Genomic DNA, 20,228 nt, shown 5'->3' with positions numbered 1-20,228 from the left:
CAAGGGCGTGGAAAACGCTCCTCTTACCGACAAACTTGAAGCGACCCATGACCGCGGATGGGAGACCTCCCCGGCGGAAGCGGAAGTGGCCGCCGGCTGCTCCACCCTTCCGGCTGGCGTTGTTTCGTCAGCTGCCGCAGGCCTACGGATTCCCGGCTGTCCCCGCGGCCGGGGAAGGTCAGCGCAGTGATGGCATTATCGGTGTCGGGGGTCTACCTGACCCATCAGCAGAAGGTGTTGCGGCTTTATAAGCGGGCGCTGCGCCACCTGGAGTCGTGGTGCGTCCACAGGTAAGGGATGGGGACCCAGGACTTGGGAAAGTGACCCTGGGGGCCCCGTGGAGGTGGAGAGGCCACCGGGTACCGGGAGGTTCAAGGATTTCGGGACGGAATTGGAAGGTGGCCTCTCGCGCCACAGAATCCTGTCCTAGACCCGGGTTCGAATCCAGGCTTCGCCACCCATGGCCGGGAGATCTTGTAGAGTTGCTTAGCGGGTCTGGGCTTCAGCTTTTTGTGTAGTGAAACGGACGCAGGACCAGCGCAGAGGGTCGCAGGAAGATTAAGTGAAATAAAGGAATACGCCTAAAATTGTAATTGTCATGGGTCCAGCGCTTGCTAAATAATCGTTTTCTTCACGATCTTCTGCTTTCCAATATTAACAGCAGTAAGCTATGCGTTATTTTCTTTAGTCAGCAAAACTCTAGGAGTTAGGAATTATCTTAAGCTTATTTTACAGATAAGGAGGTAAGTACAGCTAGTAACTTGCTCAAGGTGATAGCGTTTGTAAGTGTCTGAGCCAGGGTTAAAATTTAGGTCTTACTCCAAATCATCATCATTCGTCCACCCCTCCCATTAGCTTTTCTCTTTTTAGCTTCATCTAGTCCTTTTCATTACCTTTACATCTTTTTCACCTCTTACATAATTCTCCTTCCTTCTCTATCCATCTGAGACTAGTGTTAGAACATAGTGTTAAAATCTGTAGATTTTAATAACCTAAATTCAATGCAGGGTGGGCTGACAACCCAAGATGTGTGAGTGCCAGGCCTCCACTCCAGTCTTAGAACTCCCCAGACCTATTTTATAAGAAGGGCTTCTGGGAAAAAACTCCATGGAAAATGGATTAGGCCTGGAAGAATTGCAGAGGGTGTTCTCGAAGCCCAGATTGCATGTATGTGACTATTAGAAAGTCACTGACATACTTCTCTTGATTTGGCAGGAAGATGGCCAAGTACAATGTGATGGGATTGTTAGTTTCTTCCTTGAGTTTTCCTTATTTATTTATTTGACAGAATTTACAATTCAGATTCTATGCTCTATGCTAAATATATAAATGTTAGTAATCAATTTTTGAGCTGCAGCGGCTCATGGATTAGTGGGGAAAATGGACATGTAAACAAATCGATGATGAAGGAAGTTGAGCCATCCAGGATTCAGGTATCCCAACACAAATGATAAATGTTTGAGGTGATGAATATCCAAATCATCATGATTTGATCATTATACATCATATGGATGTATTAAAATATCACATGTACCCCATAAATAGGTACAATTATTATGTGTCAAAAAAAGTTAAACATGAAAGAAAAGAATTCAAGCAATACTGAACTACAGCTGGGAATACTAAAGTCCGTAGTCCTAGAGGAAGATGATATAAACTAGCTACTATGACAGCTATGGCTCAGCATTTTTTAGATCTGACATTTTTTCTCAATCCTTGCCTTAATTTCTTCCTCCATTTGCCCTCATTGTGCTGTTCTCTGTGGTTCCATCCTAGGCTTACTATGTTGCTGTATGTACTTTGGGCAGCCTCATTTAGTGCTGGGACTTGAGTCACCACCTGTGCTCATTTGTCTCTAGAGCTGTAGTTCAAATTGTTTGTTAGATCACCGACTGTTGACCGGACATGGTGGCTCACGCCTTTAATCCCAGTACTTTGGGAGGCTGAGGCGGATGGATCACCTGAGGTCAGGAGTTCGAGAACAGCCTGGCCTACATGTGAAGCCCCATCTCTACTAAAAATACAAAAATTAGCCAGGTGTGGTGGTGGGTGCCTTTAATCCCATCTACTCGGGAGGCCAAGGCAGAAGAACCGCTTGAACCTGGGAGGCAGAGGTTGCAGTGAGGCAAGATCGCCCCATTGCACTCCAGCCTGGGCAACAAGAGTGAAACATTGTCTCAAAAAATAATAATAATAAAAAAAATTTGAAAAGATCACCAACTGTTCTCTCAAACTCAATTTATCTAAATTCTTTGAAATCAAACTTGTTTTCCTATCACTCCCCATTCTGACTCTTTTCCCAAATTTCCTGCCTCCACTAATGGTATTATTAGTAATTTAGTTACTGAGCTTTAAGTCTCAGAATTGATCTCAAGTATTTGCTCCTTACTTCTTTGCCAATAACACACATACTCATACACCATGTATAATTCGACACTGGTTTTTGTAAATTCTCTTTCTAGTATGATATTAGTAACTGACATTATTGAACACTTGGGATGTACCAGGCACTTTTTAAAGTGTGTTTATCTTATTGAATGTTTACGAGAGACGGAGTTTCGCTCTTGTTGCCCAGGCTGGAGTGCAATGGCGTGATCTTGGCTCACCACAACCTCCATCTTCCGGGTTCAAGTGCTTCTCCTGCCTCAGCCTCTCAGGTAGCTGGGATTATAGGCGCCCACCACCATGCCCAGCTAATTTTTGTATTTTTAGTAGAGAGAGGGTTTTGCCATGTTGGCCAGGCTGGTCTTGAACTCCTGACCTCGGGTGACCCACCCACCCACCTCAGCCTCCCAAAGTGCTGGGATTATAGGCATGAGCCACTGCACCTTGCCAGAAGACATTAACTTGCCCCAGGTTACACAGCTAGTAGTGGCAGAGCTAAGATTCAGGCCTACACAGTCTGATTGGAGAGCCTATTCTCATAACTTGGAAGTCTAAATGTCTCTAAATGTCTCTCCTGTCTCCTGTCACCATCACAGCTCTCTACTTTCAGGCCCTTGTCATCTGTGTCCTAGATTACTGTCAAAACCTCCTAGCTGGTCTTTGCCCAGTTTCTTTAGAACTTGACTTTAACTTGCCTAAGGTTATGCAGCTAGTGTCAGAGTCAGGATACAAACCCAGCTCTGTATGAGCTAAGCAATACTGTTTCTGCCAAGTAACACCTTTCTTATTCATCTTTGTATCTCCAGAATTTAGCATAGTGACTAGCACAGGATAGAAGGAAATGGAAGTTGTCATTCAATGAATGTTGAATGATCCTACAGAGGTTATAGCGTTTCTCTTGCGAATTCTCTTTTCTTTTTTGTTTAAATCCTCTTTCCATTGTTGGATGTAAGAGGAGAAAAATGGTTAGGGTATATATTTAATACATTATTTTTTGCTGCTGCTGTTTGGTGGGCTCTAGAGGAAGCAGCCATGATGATACGGCTGCTCCATTAGGAGGGTTGGGGGAGGCCCACTGCCCATCCAGAAGGTGTCAGGAGTGCAGCCTCCTGTCAGACAGCAACTCTGACCATGTGAGTAGGTAACATTTCTAATCTTCAAAATCATTTTGGTTTAAGAGACAAATACCGATACTTTGCTTGTTTGATGAGAGCCCGGTTTGAAGAACATAAGAATGAAAAGGATATGATGAAGGCCACCCAGCTGCTGAAGGAGGCTGAGGAAGAATTCTGGTTCTGTCAGCATCCACAGCCGTACATCTTCCCTGACTCTCCTGGGGGCACCTCCTATGAGAGATACGATTGCTACAAGGTAGGCGAGAATTATAATGATGACTGCCTTCTGAGAGATAGACTTTGTTTCTTCAGTCCCAGACCTCAGGCTTAGAAATCACTTGCCCTTTAAGGGGTAGCTAGGAGACTTCTTTCCCAACAGTTGTCAGACACAGGCCTACCTTATTTTACTGCATTTTGTTTTATTGTGCTTGGCAGATACTATATTTTTACAGATTGAAGGTTTGTGGCAACCCCGTGCTGAGCGAGTCTATGGGCACCATTTTTCCAACACCATGGGCTCACTTCCTGTCTCTGTTTCTCAGTTTGGCAATTCCTGCAAGATTTCAGACTTTTTTTTATTATTAGTCTATCTGTTGTGGTGAACTGTGATCAGTCACCGTCGATGTTACTATTGTCATTGTTTGGGGGCATAAAAACCATGCCCATATAAGACAGCAGACTTAATCCATAAATGTGTGTGTCCTGACTGTCACCGACCAGTAGTTCCTCTCCCTCTATCCCTCTCCTCAGGGCTCCCTATTCCCTAAGACACAGCAACACTGAAATTAGGAAAATTAATGTCCATACCATAGCCTCTAAGTGTTCAAGTGAAAGAAAGAGTTACATGTATCTCACTTTAAATCCGTTGCACATCTCTTACTTTAAATCAAAAGCTAGAAATGATTAAGCTGAGTGAGGAAGGCATGTTGAAAGCCAAGATGGGCAGAAAGCTAGGCCTTTTCTGCTGGTTAGCCAAGTTGTGAATGCAAAGGAAACTAAAGGTTTTTTAAGGAAATTAAAAGTGCTGCTCCAGTGAACACACAAATGATAAGTGAAACAGTCTCATTGCTGATACAGAGAACGTTTTAGTGGTTGGGACAAAAGATCAAACCAGCTACAACATTCCCTTAAGCCAAAGCCTAATCCAGAGCAAGTCTTTAACTCTTCATTTCTGTGAAGGCTGAGAGAGATGAGGAAGCTGCAGAAAAAAAGTTGGAAGCTAGTAGAGGTTGGTCCATGAGGTTTAAGGAAAAAAAGCCATCTCTGTAACCCAGATGTGCAAGGTGAAGTAACAAGTGCTGATGGAAAAGCTGCAGCAAATTATTACACAAAAGCTGGCTAAGATAGTTGATGAAGGTGGCTGTACTCAACAACAGAATTTCAGTGGAGATGAAGTAGCCTGTTTTTGGAATAAGATACCATCCAGAACTTTCATACCTTGAGAGAAGTCAATGCCTGGCTTCAAAACTTCAAGGACAGGCTGACTTTCTTGTTAGGGGCTAATGCAGCTGGTGGTTTTAAGTTGAAGCCATTGTTCATTTGCCATTCTGAAAATCCTGGGGTCCTTAAGAATTATGCTAAACCTACTCTGCCTGTGCCCTAGAAATGGAATAACAAAGCCTGAGTTACAGCAAATCTGTGTACAACATGGTTTACTGAATCTTTCAAACCCACTGTCGAGACCTGCTACCATGTCTACTAACATCCATTCTACAGCCCATGGATCAAGGAGTAATTTCAACGTGCAAGTTTTATTATTTAAGAAATACATTTTGCACAGTTATAGTTGATATAGATGTTGATTCCTCTGATGGATTTGGGCATAGTAAAATTTTCTGGAAAGAATTCACCATTCTAAATGCCATTAAGGATATTTGTGATTCATGGGGAGAGATCAAAATGTCAGCTTTAATGGGGTTGGAAGAAGTTGATTCCAACCCTTGTGGATGACTTTGAAGGGCTCAAGACTTCAGCAGAGGAAGTAACTGCAGAAGTTGTGGAAATAGCAAGAGAGCCAGAATAGAAGTTGATCCTGAGGACGTGACTGAATTGCTGTAATCTCATGATAAATCTTGAACAGATGAAGAGCTGCTTCTTATGGATGAATAAGAAAGTGGTTTCTTGAGATGGAGTCTCCTGGTGAAGATTTTGTGAACATTGTTGAAATGGTAACAAAGGACTTCACACAGTACATCAACTTAGTTGATTAAGCAGCAGCAGGGTTTGAAAGGATTGACTCCAGTTTTGCAAGAAGTTCTTCCGTGGGTAAAATGCTATCAAATGGCATCACATGCTATAGAAGTGTTTGGTGAAAGGAAGAGTCAATTGATGTGGCAAACCTCATTGTTATTTTAGGAAATTGCCAAAGCCACTCCAACCGTCGGCAAACATCACCCTGTTTAGTCACCAGCCATCAACATTGACACAATTCTCTCCACCAGTAAAAAGATTGATTTTCTGATGGCTCAGATGATTGTTGGAGTTTTTATCAATAACGTATTTCTTTTGTTTTTGTTTTGAAAACGGTCTCCCTCTGTTGCCCAGACTGGAGTGCAGTAGCATTATCATAGCTCACTGTAGCCTGGACCCCCTGGGCTCAAGCAGTTCTCCTGTCCTAGCCAACCAAGTAGCTAAGAATACAGGTGAACACCACCACACCTAGCTAATTTATTTCATTTTTTGTAGAGATGGTGTCTTGCTATGTTGTCCAGGCTGGTCTCGAACTCCTACCCTCATAGAATCTCCCTACCTCAGCCTTCAAAGGGCTGGGAATAAAGGCAGGAGCCACCTCGCCCAACCAATAATGTATTTTTAAATTATGTACATTTTTTATGTATATTATGTGAGGTTTGCCACATCAATTGACTTTTCCTTTCACGAAATATTTCTATAGCATGTAATGCCATTTGATGGCATTTTACCCACAGAAGAACTTCTTTCAAAATTGGAGTCAATCCTCTCAAACCCTGTCACTGCTTTATCAACTAAGTTGTACTATTCAAAGTCCTTTGTTATTTAATCAATATTCACAAAATCTTCACCAGGAGACTCCATCTCAACAGACATCATAATGCTATCGGACACTTTATAGTATAGTATAAACATAACTTTTATATGCACTGGGAAACCAAAAACATTTTGTGACTTGCTTTATTGTGATATTTGCTATATTGCAGCGGTGTGGATCCAAACCCACAGTATCTCTAAGGTGTGCCAGTACTGTTTTTTAGGTGTCAGTTTTCTCTGAGATGTCATTAAGACTTTCTACTTTCAGATTCAAGATCATACAGTATACTTTTTGCTATAACAAAGTTCATTTTAGACTTTAAAGTTAACCAACTTGGATTGATGCTTAATATTTCTGAGATACTCTAATTAAGAGTTCCAAGTAAGATAAGACTACTCTGGATATTTAGAGAAGGCAGGTAGGGGAGGAATGAAGCCAGTTCTCCTTGGACTGATGATGGTGCTATTTTTCAGCACCGTGTTTGACTCTAAGGCATTTTCCTTTATTATTGGTTCCTGCTTATCCTCTGCTGTTCCTTGCTTAGAGTTAGAAACAGTCTGGTAGTTTCAGTGGTTATAAAAATAAAAATGTACCTTGATCTTTGTCTTACATCTCCTGAGCAAGCCCTATCAGGGATAGGTAAGTCTGTCCTGTGGATTGATACCATGATTTCCTCTCCTGACAGGTCCCAGAATGGTGCTTAGATGACTGGCATCCTTCTGAGAAGGCAATGTATCCTGATTACTTTGCCAAGAGAGAACAGTGGAAGAAACTGCGGAGGGAAAGCTGGGAACGAGAGGTGCGTTCTACTTGTACTTCAGTATTCCTTCGCTATGTAGATGGAGTCAAGTTTTGATCCCCACGTGCAGAGGTCCAGATTCCAGACATGACAGTTACTCTGGGCCCTTACTTCTCAGATATACTGTGGTATCTAAGTGTATCAATTTAACATTTATAACCACCTTACAAGTAAGTTAAAGTGCATTCCCTGGTCTTTTTGGCTTTGTCTTTGATTTTGCTTCAGATCTCCTTCTCTTTAGTCCTTTGCCTGACTTTCTTGCCTTCTTGCCATACGGTCCCTTAACCTGCCTCTCCACTAGAGTCTTAGGCATTTTTTAGTCATGTTAGGATGGTCAGTTATATTTTTAAAAGCTCAATCTTGCTGTAGTGTGAAGACTGTATTGGAGAGGGGAAGAGAAGAAGCAGAGACCCTTCTAGGATTATTGCAGAAGTTTAGTCAAAAGGTTGTCATGATCAGCACCAGGGTGGATGAAGTGGATATGGAAAGAAATTTACTCAGGACATCATTTGGAGGGATGTGACGACTGACTGGATGTTGAGGGTGGGCAAGGGACAGGGAGGAATCAAGAATGGTTTCCGGGGCAGGGTGCAGTGGCTCACACCTGTAATCCCAGCGCTTTGGGAGGCCAAAGTGGGTGATAGCTTGAGGTCAAGAGTTCATGACCAGCCTGAACTAGAGATGGTGAAACCCCATCTCTACTAAAAGTACAAATAATTAGCTGGGCGTGGTGGTGTACATGTGTAATCCCAGCTACTTGGGAGGCCAAGGCAGGAGAATTGCTTGAACCCAGGAGGTGGAGGTTGCAGTGAGCTGAGATTGCACCACTGTCCTCCACCCTGGGTGACAGAGCAAGACTCCATCTCAAAAAAAAAAAAAAAAAAAAAAGAGAGAATGGTTTCTGGGTTTGAAGCTTTAACATCTGGAGTTTGGTGATGTTTACCAAGATAGGGAAGATTGGGGAAGGGGCACAGGTGTCAGAGCAGCAATCGAGAATTCATTTTGGAAGGCTGAAGTTTGAGAATCCTGTGACATATCAAATACAGATGTCAGAAGCCAGCTTTAGATGTGGAAATCTGGAACTCCCAGGAGAGATTTGGCCTAGAAACAGAAACTTGGGAGTTTTCAGTTTTAAAAGCCATGGAGAGATGTATGGAATCTTTAGGAGAGAGTGTAGAGAAAGAAGAAAAGGAGAAAGGATTCTTTGTCCATTATAATTGGGCAAAAGATTATATATAAATTTGGGTTAGAAGTTTTGAAGATGGGCCGGGCGTGGTGGCTCAAGCCTGTAATCCCAGCACTTTGGGAGGCCGAGACGGGCGGATCACGAGGTCAGGAGATCGAGACCATCCTGGCTAACACGGTGAAACCCCGTCTCTACTAAAAAAAATACAAAAAAATAGCCGGGCGAGGTGGCGGGCGCCTGTAGCCCCAGCTAGCTACTCAGGAGGCTGAGGCAGGAGAATGGCGCAAACCCGGGAGACGGAGCTTGCAGTGAGCTGAGATCCGGCCACTGTACTCCAGCCTGGGTGACAGAGCAAGACTCCGTCTCAAAAAAAAAAAAAAGAAGTTTTGAAGATGACAGACTTGTGTAATAGCTTTTTTGTTTTTTGGTTTTTGGTTTTTTTTTTTAGTGAAATAGGAGGAAAAGCTCAGAACAAGTGGGCGCAGCATGTTTGGAGAATATGTGATAGTCACGGGGAGAAGGTGTGATAGTCATGGGGAGAGGAGGGGCTTGCTGGAGAGTACTAGGATGGCCAGGTGGCGAAGGCCCTTTTGAGGTTGGGAATAGTTAGTGAGTAATGACTCCGATTTGCTCCAGTGTCTTTTTTCTCTTTAGCAATACTAAGCTGTATGAGCACAGGCCTGAGGGTATGTGGTTCAGTTTATCTGTTGCTCAGAGAGAGTGACAAGCGACTTGAGGTTGTTCGAGAGGAAGCTATTGTCATGATGGAATCTAAGCTGGATTGAAAAAAAACAAAGTTAAGCCGGGGGGCAGATGCAGAGAGGGAAGGCCAAGTTGGGAGGATCTGTGAAATGGTAGTCTCTCTGAGTTTCAAGGAGGCATTTAAACAAGTGAGTGGGAAAGGGAGAGTGTGGTTGGACAGTGGGGTATTTGAATTCATGATCTGGAAGTTGTGCTGGTTCTGGTGATAACACTAAGGATATTGACCTTTGCAAGTGTTTGGCCAAGGGTGACCCGAAGGAAGGGCACTGTGTCCAAAGGGGGCAGTGTTTTGTCAGAAATGTCTCACCGTTTAGAAGCTGGAAGTATATTCATGGTGAGCCACGGGTTCATTCTGCAACTCATCACTGGGATAACCTCAACAGTTCCTCCTTTACATATGCCATCACTTCAGCATTATTAAGCAGCACATGTGACTGGAGGCCCAGGGCAGCCACAATCCAGAATGGGTTATCCTCTGTTAGGACATTTATCTTGGCTATAACTAGAACTGGAGGTAGTAGGGCAGCATTTGGCAGAACTGGGCATATTTTTACATGTGATGTTGTGGTTTTTGTCCTTGGTTGCTAGGAAGGGGGCTTACAAGGAACATCCCCAACATATTATGAACTAAGGTTTCTTAATGGTGCTTTTGGAGAACACTTAGCTGAGACACAAAAATAAATGTTTTTCTGGTCAGTGAGTGGGGGACTGTGACAAGGAGAATTGGAATGATAGTTGTCATGTTTTTGTCTACAGAGTAAGAGGAGGTCCAGATAATCAGGTGATGAAAAGGGGTGGGGGGAAGAATAGGAGGGAGGAAGAATAGGGGTGGGGGGAAGAATAGGCTTTACTGTTTAGAAGAATGGGAAAACCCTTAAGGAGACTTTTCTGAAAGTGTGGGTATGAAAATAAAGCAGGTGTATGCGAAAAACACTTTTCAATATTGTGATCAGTGTGTTATGTCAGTGACAGACCATGGATATAAAGCTGACCCTTCGCTGCAGCAAACAGATTTTTAAAGTCAATTAGATTCCTTTGGTAATGATTCCTTCCTTGCCTCCTTCTAGGTTAAGCAGCTGCAGGAGGAAACGTCACCTGGTGGTCCTTTAACTGAAGCTTTGCCCCCTGCCCGAAAGGAAGGTGATTTGCCTCCACTGTGGTGGCATATTGTGACCAGACCCCGGGAGCGGCCCACATAGAGAGAGACCCCTCATCTTTCATACTTGCAAGTGAAATACGTTACACAACATGCACTTGCCCTAATAAAAAAATCAATGAAATGGTCTCTGGTATGACTGGCGTTCTTCTAAGAATTACCGTGATGCCAAGTGACTGTGCCACTATCATTGTTTTATCAATTGTGCATGTGAAGAAAATAACGGGACATGTAGTCGGTCAGCTGTGTTCTCTGCAATAAATCACGGATAGCACATATTACCAGTAAGGAAAAACTGAGGCAGAACCAGAGTGAGGCGAATAAACTCTCAAGTCAAAAGCCTAATTAGCTGTGGTAACCGGAAGGAATAAGCAAAGCCAAGAACAGAAATACTCAGGATTTAAAAATAACCTTTTTGGTTTTCTAAAGATTTCACTAATGGAATTTTAGTTTTTATTAGAACAACAACTCTCCCTAAGAAGTACATAGTCAGCAAATAAGCCTGGAATTTGTGGAGTTCCCTCAAGGGTGGAGGTTTGATGGTTGGGGTTAAATGGTCCAATCTGGGATAAAACTTTGTGGTGCTTATTTTAGAAGCAGTTTTCCAGCTTTGCTTCTGCTACCGTAGCTTGGATTGTCTGCGGACTCAAAGGTAAGGGAATAACAGAACTCCTTAAATGTTTCAGAAGCTTTGTTTGTTGTTCTTGTTTTTTAAAGATAAAGCAGTTTTTAAAACTTTCAACCCAAAACAGCTGCTTTTAGTTCTTGATACCTCATTAGATAGAACTGTTTTCAAATAGTTTCAGGCAACTAATGATCTTATAGCCATCACAAAAATATTTTGTCACTTTCTATGTAAGCTCTATTTGAGTCCCAGTCCATCTTCTAACATTTGACTAAGACCTCAAACTGAATTGTAACAAGACTTGAAATACATGACTTTTTTAATCTAGTGGTTCTTTATTTATAACGTAGGCTGAAGCAATTGTTACAATGTAGAAGGGAGACACAGTACACAATTGTTATTTATACAAGTTTAGAACAAAAAACTGCACAGGGAGAGGTCAACTCTCAGTACAAACTAGCAACTAAACCACAATAATTTACCGTTAGAAACGATTTCTTTATTTTTAGCTGTGACACTGCTTTTACAATATGCAAAAACACAAGCAGAACTACCCAAGGTGTGTCGTCACATTCTTTCTACATTGAATTTGGCAACATTTTATTTATTCAGATTATACTAACGTTTAAAAACTAAACAAGTGAAAAGCTGTACCAAGGTACAGTTACATCCATTTATTTCAAAGGTTTAAAATACCACTTTTATCTATTGTGATTACCTTGCAGCGATTTCTGCTTTTGCAAAAACCATCTCAAGCATCATATGCACAATGCATCAGCTACTTTTAGTCATCAAGATTGGTGGGCTAAACCACAGGCACTACTGTTGCTTATATTCTGTAAAAGGAGCTTGTTTTTCAAAGAAAAAAGCTTAAATAGTTTCTAATAATCATGCCTTTGCTTTAAAGCCGTAACATAAAATGTCCTTGAGCAATTGCAGCAGTGTTCAATGTTAATATATAGAACAATGACCATACGGCACGTTACTCTCACATCCAATGCAGTTATGTGTTAAAGCATAAGATTAGGTAATTGAGGGTTAGAGCCAACAGGAATCTGCAGGGTGTATGAGACCCACCAAGCTCCTCCTCTTCCTTGAGAGGGTTAGGTCAGAAATGTGCCCTGTTAACTGACCTGACTGCTAAGGGACTTGCTTGCTTTCTTAAACACTATTGTCTTCAAATGTGATCCCTTTAAATCTGCAAATCTCTGTTGGTTTTAGGGTGTGGGCATTATAACAAATTTAACTTTCATTTAAAAAAAAAAGACAAATCCTTTCCAAAAAACATTACCCAGAATACAAAAAAGGACAGTATAGTGGTCAGATTCCCAGTGACAATAACCAAATCCTCCTCTCTTCAATGTTTACTGTGAAGCCAGTTAACTGCCATTTATTTGAAAGAAGAAAAGAAAAACAAGCCCCCAGATTGGTAAACACATTGGCAAGTTGCTTGCTAGACTCCAAGCTGGCTACCCTTGTCAAATCCGTTCGAGTTTTTTCAAAATATTTGGGCTTTTTAACGCACCCAGCCTGCTGGGCACAGTTAAGTAAAAGGCATTTACTATAAGAATTCCCTGCTATCATTTTTAAATGTTTTCACATTTTTAAAAACTGCCTTACCCTTTTGGATGTATTTGGATTCCATGAAGGTGAGTACAATCAACGAGAAACTGAAGTGGGGGCTTCTACGACTGCCCAGCGGCAGCAGCATGCATGGGGCTGGAGGTGGGTGCTGTGTGCAGTCCAGAGGAATCGTGGGAGAAAGGAAGTCCTTAAACACCCTACAGAAACAAACACTGCAATCCAGTATGGCTTATTCGGATGCATTTACCATGAAGCTACTAGAAGAAATTCAACCTACGAGGCTACTCTTAAATGTAACAGGATCGGCTATGTTGACGGTGTGCCCCTCCCATGGCCCTCCCCCCAATCCCAACACAGTCTACCATTTCCAGATTTACTTCACTCTGAATATTGCTCATCAATTGTTACTCCTGCTCTTTTCATCTAGAACATAGTATATTTAAATGAGGATTTTACCTCTTAGCCATTTAGTTTGTACATTAAAATAACTTGCATTTGCTTCTAAGCTAGACTACTACAATGCCTCTACAAAAGCTTGTGGGGGAAGAAAAAGAAGAGTGAAGTATAGTAAATCCTTTTCTAAAATTAACTACTTCGTGGTTGCCCTGCCCCAACCCCCACCCTTATGCATTTAAAATTTTACAAAGACTTGTAAAAAAGTTAAATGGAATTTGGCACCTTCAGAAAAATCAAAAGGGAAACTAAGATTAAAATGTGCAGAAAGAAAATTGTCAATATTTACAAATTAAAAGATCAAGATTATGTCAGTTACATAGGTTGGTTTTAATTCTTATCTAAAGGTGTCGAGTACTTTCAAAAGAGCTATATTCCGAGTTGCCTACAAAATCTTTTGTTTTATTATAGATTGGAATGGATCAAGACAAATTAGGTTTTATTAATGAAACAGTTCATTGCCCACTGGCATGTTTCTTGTGAGCCTAAGAGAAGCGAGGGGCCGAGCGATCATTTGTTGTGGTCTTCTTCAGTTTCACGCCCCTTCGGATGGCGTTCAGCATATCTTCTCCTTGTGGAGTATCCCTTGGGCTCAGGTCTGCAGGGTCACTCTCTGGAATCTGGCCTGGGGAGACAGTGGCACTTGGGGGATCCCGTTCCTGGTCTTCGGCTTCACTTTCTGGAATTGCCTGTCTGTGCTCCTCAGGGATACTGGGCTTCGGGCCTGGAAGTGGAGGGTTAACGGAAGCTTGGCCGCTCCACATTGAGGAGGGCATGCTGGTGACACCTTGGGGGCCCTCACCCACAGATGGCGACTCAGGGCTGTGCTCCCCCCGCTCTTCTGGCCCATCTGGAGGGGCTGGCAACATCCCTGGGAGGTCTGGGACCGTTGGGGTCTTGACAGGGATCACGGGCGTCTTGATGGGGATGGGACCAGCTCCAATGGTTCCCCGGCGGACAGAAGGCTTGGTGGAAGGGGTCCGTCGGATAGTTGCAACCCCTGGAGTGACCATAGCAGGTCCCAGGGTGGTGGGGAGGCCAGCAGTTGAGGCTGGACGCTTGGCTTGGAACATCCGTCGGTAGGACTGGCTGATGTCGCTGTTTCTTGGAATGGTGGAGGACTTGTCGAACTCCTGTTGATCTGCCTCCTGGTCACCACTTACAGAGAAATAATCATAATCTGAAACTGATTATAGGATTTGATTAGACATATTCAAGACAGCAGCTTTGCTTTTTGATTCTTCTGTGCTGGGAGGACAAAAGGCACGCAAGCCAGGGTACGCACAGTCTCATCCCAAGCTTCCCCCAGGCTTTTCTACCATCTTCAGAAAGCCTCACCAACTATGAACTCCCTGGCAGGGATCTTTGCTTTGTTCACTGATGTGTCCCCAGTACCTAGAACGGTGCTGGACATGGTAGGCACTCAAATATCGTCAATGGGGAAGAAGGTAAAGCTGCTAGGCTGCAGCGAAGCTCCCTCCAAGCATCTCTGGGAGGGATAAGGGGGATGAAAGCAGACAAATTCTCCAGTCCAGAATTCAACATGAAGATCAAACCTCAAACGGACTAGCCTACGCGATAACATCTCCCTGATGATTAACTGGAGAGGCAAGGGCTAGACAAAGAACAAAGCTACTGACAGTGAGTCCCTGACAACAAGGGACGAAGACAGTTTCCATCAGTGTGACGTGCTCCCTTCCTTATAAGACCAATCTCAGGATGATGCGGGAGCTTACAGATTAAACAGCTCACAGCACTGATTCTGAACCGCCGTACTATTGACCATTTGGGCTAGATCTTTGTTACGGAGGACATGGTGGGGAGGGGCTGTGCTGTGTATTCCAGGATGTTTAAGCAGTATCCCTGCCCTGTGCCCACTAGGTGCCAGTAGTACCCCTTCAGTTGTGACAACCAGAAATGTCTGCAGTCATTGCCAAATGTCCCCTGGGAAAGAAAATCACCCTCCAATAAGACTCACTGTCTTAGAGGTTTTGAATGATGAATGGCATAGCTTTTGGTCAATTATCATAGATATTCCAGCTGTTAGATTTTCATCTTGCCTGACTTGTGTGTGCAGTGGACATGAGGATGAGGGAGGCAGATCTGATAGAGGATTTGGCTGGAATAGGTTAAGAACTTGGGCATTACACTCTAACACACAGGTTCAAACTCCAGTTCTGCTACTTACTGGTTGTGTGAATATGAGCAAGTTATTGAACCTTAATTTCCACTTCTGTAAAACAGGGATAAAAATACCTACCCCATAAGTGGCTGTAAAGATTAAATGGGAAAATAACCATAAAGTGTGTAGTGCAAAGTGCTAAAACAAAAATGAAGCTATTCCTTTGAGACAGGGTCTCGTTTTGTTGCCCGGGCTGGAGTGCAGTGGTGCAGTCGTGGATCAAGCAATCCTTGCACCTCAGCCTCCAGAGTAGCTGGGATCACAGGTGTGTGCCACCACACCTGGCTAATTTTTGCATTTTCTGTAGAGACAAGGGTTTCGCCATGTTTCCCAGGCTGGTCTCGAACTTCTGCAGCTCAAGCAATCTGCTTGCCTCAGAGTCCCAAAATGTTGGGATTACAGTGTAAGCCACTGCGCCTGGCCTGAAGCTATTCTTACTACAGCACGTCTCCATTCAAATTGGAGACTTGTGTATGATGCTGCAAAACGCAAAAAGCTGTGAAAATCCAGAACCCTTTCTTACATGGCAGCTACCTGACAACTACAGATGAGCTCCCCAAAGCATTCCCAGGTAACGAGAACGATCCTGACGCCTGTTAGTTAGCCAGTGGTGAGGCTGTGGTTAAAATGGACCAGCAGTTTTCTATCTCCTCACCTGGTGCTGCTCAGAAAGCCTAACTGCGTACCCCAGGCTGCCTCGTACCTTGGGAAGGGATGGTGTCCTCAGAGCAGCAGGGGGTGGTTGTTTGGGTGCTGTAGCCGCTGGAGCACTGAAGCGAGTCCCGGCTGCTCCTCTGGGTGTCCAGCTGCAGGCCCCGAGACAGGGCCAGGGCCAGCTCCTCACAAGCCTCCATCTCCTCGCCAGGCTGCAGGTTGGAGGAGAGAGACACATAGGTTGCTTCGGGGGGGCCTCAATGTCACTCCTGTTCTGCCCCCATGAGCGCCACACGCCTATGGGCCCAGGGGGCTACTGATTTGCTTGGGTCCCACTCTGACCCTAGAAAGCTCTGCCTCTCTCATTCCCACACAAAGCTTCTTCCCAGGGACTCTGCAGTAGGGCAGGAAGTCAGGAAATGCAGCCCAGGTCCCTCCAGCTGCAAGGCTGCCTCGGCCCCCCAGTTGCTGGCCAGAATATGATCCCCAGCCAAGCTGAGGTGGCCCCAACCAAATATCGAGAACAAGAGCGTCACCCTGGTGGCAGCCGACACAGTCATGCTCCGTGGTCTCTGAGCCTCCTCGGCGGCTGCAGGTGGGCCACTGGCAGTAGTGGGTCCTCCCCCGTTGGGGTCTGGTTCTCGCTTCTCTTTGCGGCGCTGCAGGGTGTTCACCAGAGGCTGGTCATAGGGCCCTGGCTTAGCCCAGTCCTACGCAGAACAAGTGCGGTCAGGAGCCAGGGCCTCTGCCTCCACTGGAGGGCTGCAGCGACCCCATAGACAGCTCCCCAGAGAAGGCAGCTGGGCCCCTAAAGGGGAGCCTCCGGCTGGGACAAGCCACAGGACCTCTGCCTGCCCTCTCCAGGCTCTAAAGGGCAAGGAATGGAAAACCCTTTGGGAGCCCCCTGTGTACCTCCCTTTTCCTCGTCTCTGCCCAAAGATTAAAAACCCTCACCCACCAGGCGGCAGCAGGAGACCCAGCAGCCACCTAACGGGTGACCAGTGTAAGCTAAGGGGACCCGCCAGTGGACAGCGCACCCTGCTTCTCCTGTCTGAAGGGACCGTCGCTCCTTAACCCGGATGACTTCCAGTTAGGGAACGGCCACCAGCGAGCACTAAAGCAACATCAGCCCCTCTCCCTCCATTCCCAGGAAACCAGCCTCAAAGGGCATGGCAGGCTCCCTGCCCTCTCAAGCCCTCAGAAGGAAAGGAAGGCACCCAGGGGCCGCAGAAAGATTCTGAGGAGTCTTGAGAGGCCCACACAGCCTGTGAGGGCTAAAGTCAAAACTGGCTTAACATGCTGGCAGCCGAGGGGCCTACTTTTCAAATTAGGGTCCTCCTCTCAAAAGAGAGCACATTATCCTCCTGGAGGAGCATTGATCGGACTTGCTAGGGGATCATTTTCAAAGTTTGTCTTTATATTAAAGCAAACATGTTTGAACACTCAAGACTAACACTAAAGTCTGCATGTACTGTTAAGCTCAACATGATCATCCCAAACCTGCTTTGGGTTGTGGTTCTGTTACCACAGCCCAGCAGGGAGCTCATCAGGGAAAATGGGAAACATGGCCAGAAGGAAAGTCCCCCGCTCCGGACCCCCTAGAAGCTCTGATCATGCTGACACCCCCAGGTGGCCCCTGGGAGGGATCAACCCACAGATTTCAACTTGATGCAAAACTGGGCCTTTCAACTTGGGACTGCCGCTGCCTGCGATGCACACTGTGCTGCCATCTATCAGGGGTTGACCAAAGTCCCCTGAAGGAAAACCCTCAGCCCCAGCTACCTGTGGAAATTGCTGTCTTAGAGCTGCCGGCTGCTTTCTGGTTCTCCCTCAGTGGGAGTTTCCTGAGGGAGGGGCATTATGGGGAAGAAGGCAGAGTGTGAAAGAAAGGGGGTAAGGGGAGAGTCGGGGTGAGGGGGGGTGGAACAGAAGAGGGGTGAGCACAGAGGCAATGACAGGGGGAGAGGAGGAGGGGGAGAGACACAAACCTTCCAGCTAGGGATCTGAGATGACGGGAACATGCCGGGCCCAATGGTGTAATAATGAGCGTAGTCTGGAAGGTGGACAGAGGTGACCCGAGGGAGCAGGCGGGAGGCAGGCAGGCAATGAGGGAAAAGGCCTGCACCCGTGGGCCCCACGTGGGACTCACTTGATAAACTATAGTGAGAAAACCCATTAGACAACTGGAAACAAACAAAAAGGGGGGAAAAGGAAAAAAAATTAATATAACAGGATGAGTGCGGAGATACAAAATGGCATTGACATTCAAGGGAGGGGAAACCTGAATATTTATAAGTAAAACAAACAGGGGCTCCGCTGCTCACGGATGATCCGTGATGCAGGAGAAAAGAGCCGGGGTGCAAAGAATGCACATCAATTTGACACCAAATAAGCATCTATGTTTGACCTACGTTTTAGAAGTTCGGGAATTGATCAGTGCCCTCAATTTGGGGCCTTCTCAATGGTTTTTGATTAAGTAACTAACGAAGCCTCATTTCATGGTGATAATGATTTGCTCATTTCATTATGCAAATTTTAAAATTCCAAAGCATCTTCAAATGAATCTGTTCATTCTAGGTTTCCAAAATCTTCACATTGCTCAGGAGCACATTCTCAATCAAGGGCAGGGGGTGGGGGTGCAAACTAAAAAGCAGAAGAGCACACAGCCTCTGGCACAGTGACATGGCTCATCCAGCGGTCTGGTGGGTGGCTCGGGAAGGGAGGGAGGAGGATGGATAGGCACGCAACACCTGGTCTGGGAGAAAGCCTTCACACCTCCAAATTCCCCATACCCCTTCCTCTCCCTTGGGACGACCATGTGGTCCTTGTTCAGCAGCCAGGCACTCATTCTAGAATATGCCCTCAGCCTTGTCCCACCCTCTGTCCCCAAGAGGAGCCCCATTCTTGGTGTTGATTCTGAGCTTCCAGGTTGCCGCGGCTGTGAGGGCTGTGTGAGCAGCAGGCTGGGGGACCAGGGAGAGTGGGGCCGCTGTGGCTGCCACCCAGGCGGTCACCTTCTCTGTGGACACCCAGGCACCCATGGTGGAGCCCGAGCTGACAGAGGTGGGGGAGCTGCACTCGCTCACTGACTGGCAGGTTTCCGAGGCTTCAGAGGAGGCTGAGCTGGACGAGTTCTGCAGCAGGGGAGGGGCCACACGAGAGGACCAACAGAAATTGAACCACACGCCACCAAAATATAATAAAAAGAGAGGAATGGGGATGGGAGTGGGGAAGGGCACGCACAGAGAGAAAGAGACAGACATATACACAGAAGAGGGGAGGATGAGAGAAGCAGAGTGTTAGGGTTACTTTTCCCCCAAAGTTGCATCCATGCAGAGGCTTTCAAGCCCTTGAAAAGAAGCGTGCGACCCGGCCAGCCCTAGATCACCAGACCGTGGGTCCCCAAGGACACGGATTTGTGTGTCTTTCGCTGGGACCCAGAAGCATGGCCGGCACCGGAATATCTGGTCATGGCATTGGAACTTTGTGCTCTCTTGGGTGTTTCTTCATGTGCCACAGGCCCAGGTCCCCAGGGAGGCCCTGCCTGTCGCCTCTCTTATGTGCACAGGTGTTATTTATTGCATGAGGGTGGATCCTGGCTTGGGCTTTTGCTACATGTCTGCCTGGAATGGCTCGATTTCCTGGACTCTCCCTTCATCAAATGCAGCCTGTGGATCCATGAGGGGTGGTTTCCAGCTATGAAGACTCATCAAGATATACTTTTAGGTTTCTCATCCTGGAGTGTGATTTTGGGGTTTGGGGCAGTGGAGCCCTCGGGTCACCACAGTGTTTCGGATGGCCACTGTGGGGTGGAATGAACCATCTCCAGAGAGGTCTCATTTGGGAAACCATCTCTTCACGGTGATCTGAATGAAACCCCAGGTCCCTGCCGCAGTCCTAGTCAGCCAGGGCGTGCGCTCCCACGCTGGCTTCCTGATGTTCAGCTGGGGCAGGGACTGGTCCTGTGACCTCACCTACACCCAAGTTTCTTCTGGTCCTGGACCTGGCATGTGGCTGGTGCTCAAAAAATCATGAATGAGTGACAATGATCGTCTGTTTCACGTAAATTGGGTCTCCTGGGCACTGCTTCGCGGCCATCCAGGCACTTGCTTTAAATCTTTTCACTGTTAACTGCAATCTCTGGCTTCACCTCAGTTTGTTTAAATAAGTTGACTCCTCTCTATTGTAATGTATCCGAAAGTGCTCCTGCATTCACCATCAGGGAAGCCAGAATCATATTTCTGTCCCTTTCACCTACAAAAGAAAGGTCCCCACAAAGGAACAGAGATTTCGCCTTCCTGTCCTGTGAGGGCAAGGAGC

At 45.6% G+C, this 20,228-nt stretch overlaps 3 protein-coding genes across 7 annotated transcripts in view; 1 reads left to right on the top strand and 2 right to left on the bottom strand.

The window, feature by feature from the left end:
* Nucleotides 1-163, bottom strand: part of LOC105468473 (TatD DNase domain containing 1) — a 48,760-nt gene extending 48,597 nt beyond the window's left edge. For both annotated transcript variants that reach the window (XM_011718668.3, XM_011718667.3), the window contains exon 1: nucleotides 28-163. In XM_011718668.3, the coding sequence (XP_011716970.1) occupies nucleotides 28-49 (22 nt within the window). In that variant the 5' untranslated portion in view covers nucleotides 50-163. The remainder of the gene's footprint in view (nucleotides 1-27) is intronic.
* On the top strand, nucleotides 158-10,539 carry LOC105468474 (NADH:ubiquinone oxidoreductase subunit B9). Its single transcript, XM_011718672.2, has 4 exons — nucleotides 158-290; nucleotides 3,564-3,756; nucleotides 7,193-7,306; nucleotides 10,322-10,539. The coding sequence occupies exons 1-4, from the start codon at nucleotides 190-192 to the stop codon at nucleotides 10,451-10,453; spliced, it is 540 nt and encodes a 179-aa protein (XP_011716974.2). The 5' UTR covers nucleotides 158-189; the 3' UTR covers nucleotides 10,454-10,539.
* Nucleotides 10,540-11,349: 810 nt separating this feature from the next.
* Nucleotides 11,350-20,228, bottom strand: part of LOC105468472 (MTSS I-BAR domain containing 1) — a 183,434-nt gene continuing 174,555 nt past the window's right edge. Inside the window, exons 11-15 of one of the 4 annotated variants that reach the window (XM_071067840.1) lie at nucleotides 18,923-19,042; nucleotides 17,897-18,091; nucleotides 16,445-16,618; nucleotides 15,958-16,120; nucleotides 11,350-14,258 (exon numbers count right to left, since the gene is read on the bottom strand). In XM_071067840.1, coding sequence (XP_070923941.1) covers nucleotides 13,558-14,258; nucleotides 15,958-16,120; nucleotides 16,445-16,618; nucleotides 17,897-18,091; nucleotides 18,923-19,042 — 1,353 coding nt within the window. In that variant the 3' untranslated portion in view covers nucleotides 11,350-13,557. The remainder of the gene's footprint in view (nucleotides 14,259-15,957; nucleotides 16,121-16,444; nucleotides 16,619-17,896; nucleotides 18,092-18,922; nucleotides 19,043-20,228) is intronic. The other 3 variants (XM_011718665.2, XM_011718663.2, XM_071067842.1) reach the window with 3 other exon arrangements.

This window comes from Macaca nemestrina, chromosome 8 (assembly GCF_043159975.1).
Source record: "Macaca nemestrina isolate mMacNem1 chromosome 8, mMacNem.hap1, whole genome shotgun sequence".
Taxonomy (NCBI): Eukaryota; Metazoa; Chordata; class Mammalia; order Primates; family Cercopithecidae; genus Macaca; species Macaca nemestrina.
Note: the sequence above shows the minus strand (reverse complement) of the source record. Positions and strands in the feature narration are given on the sequence as shown.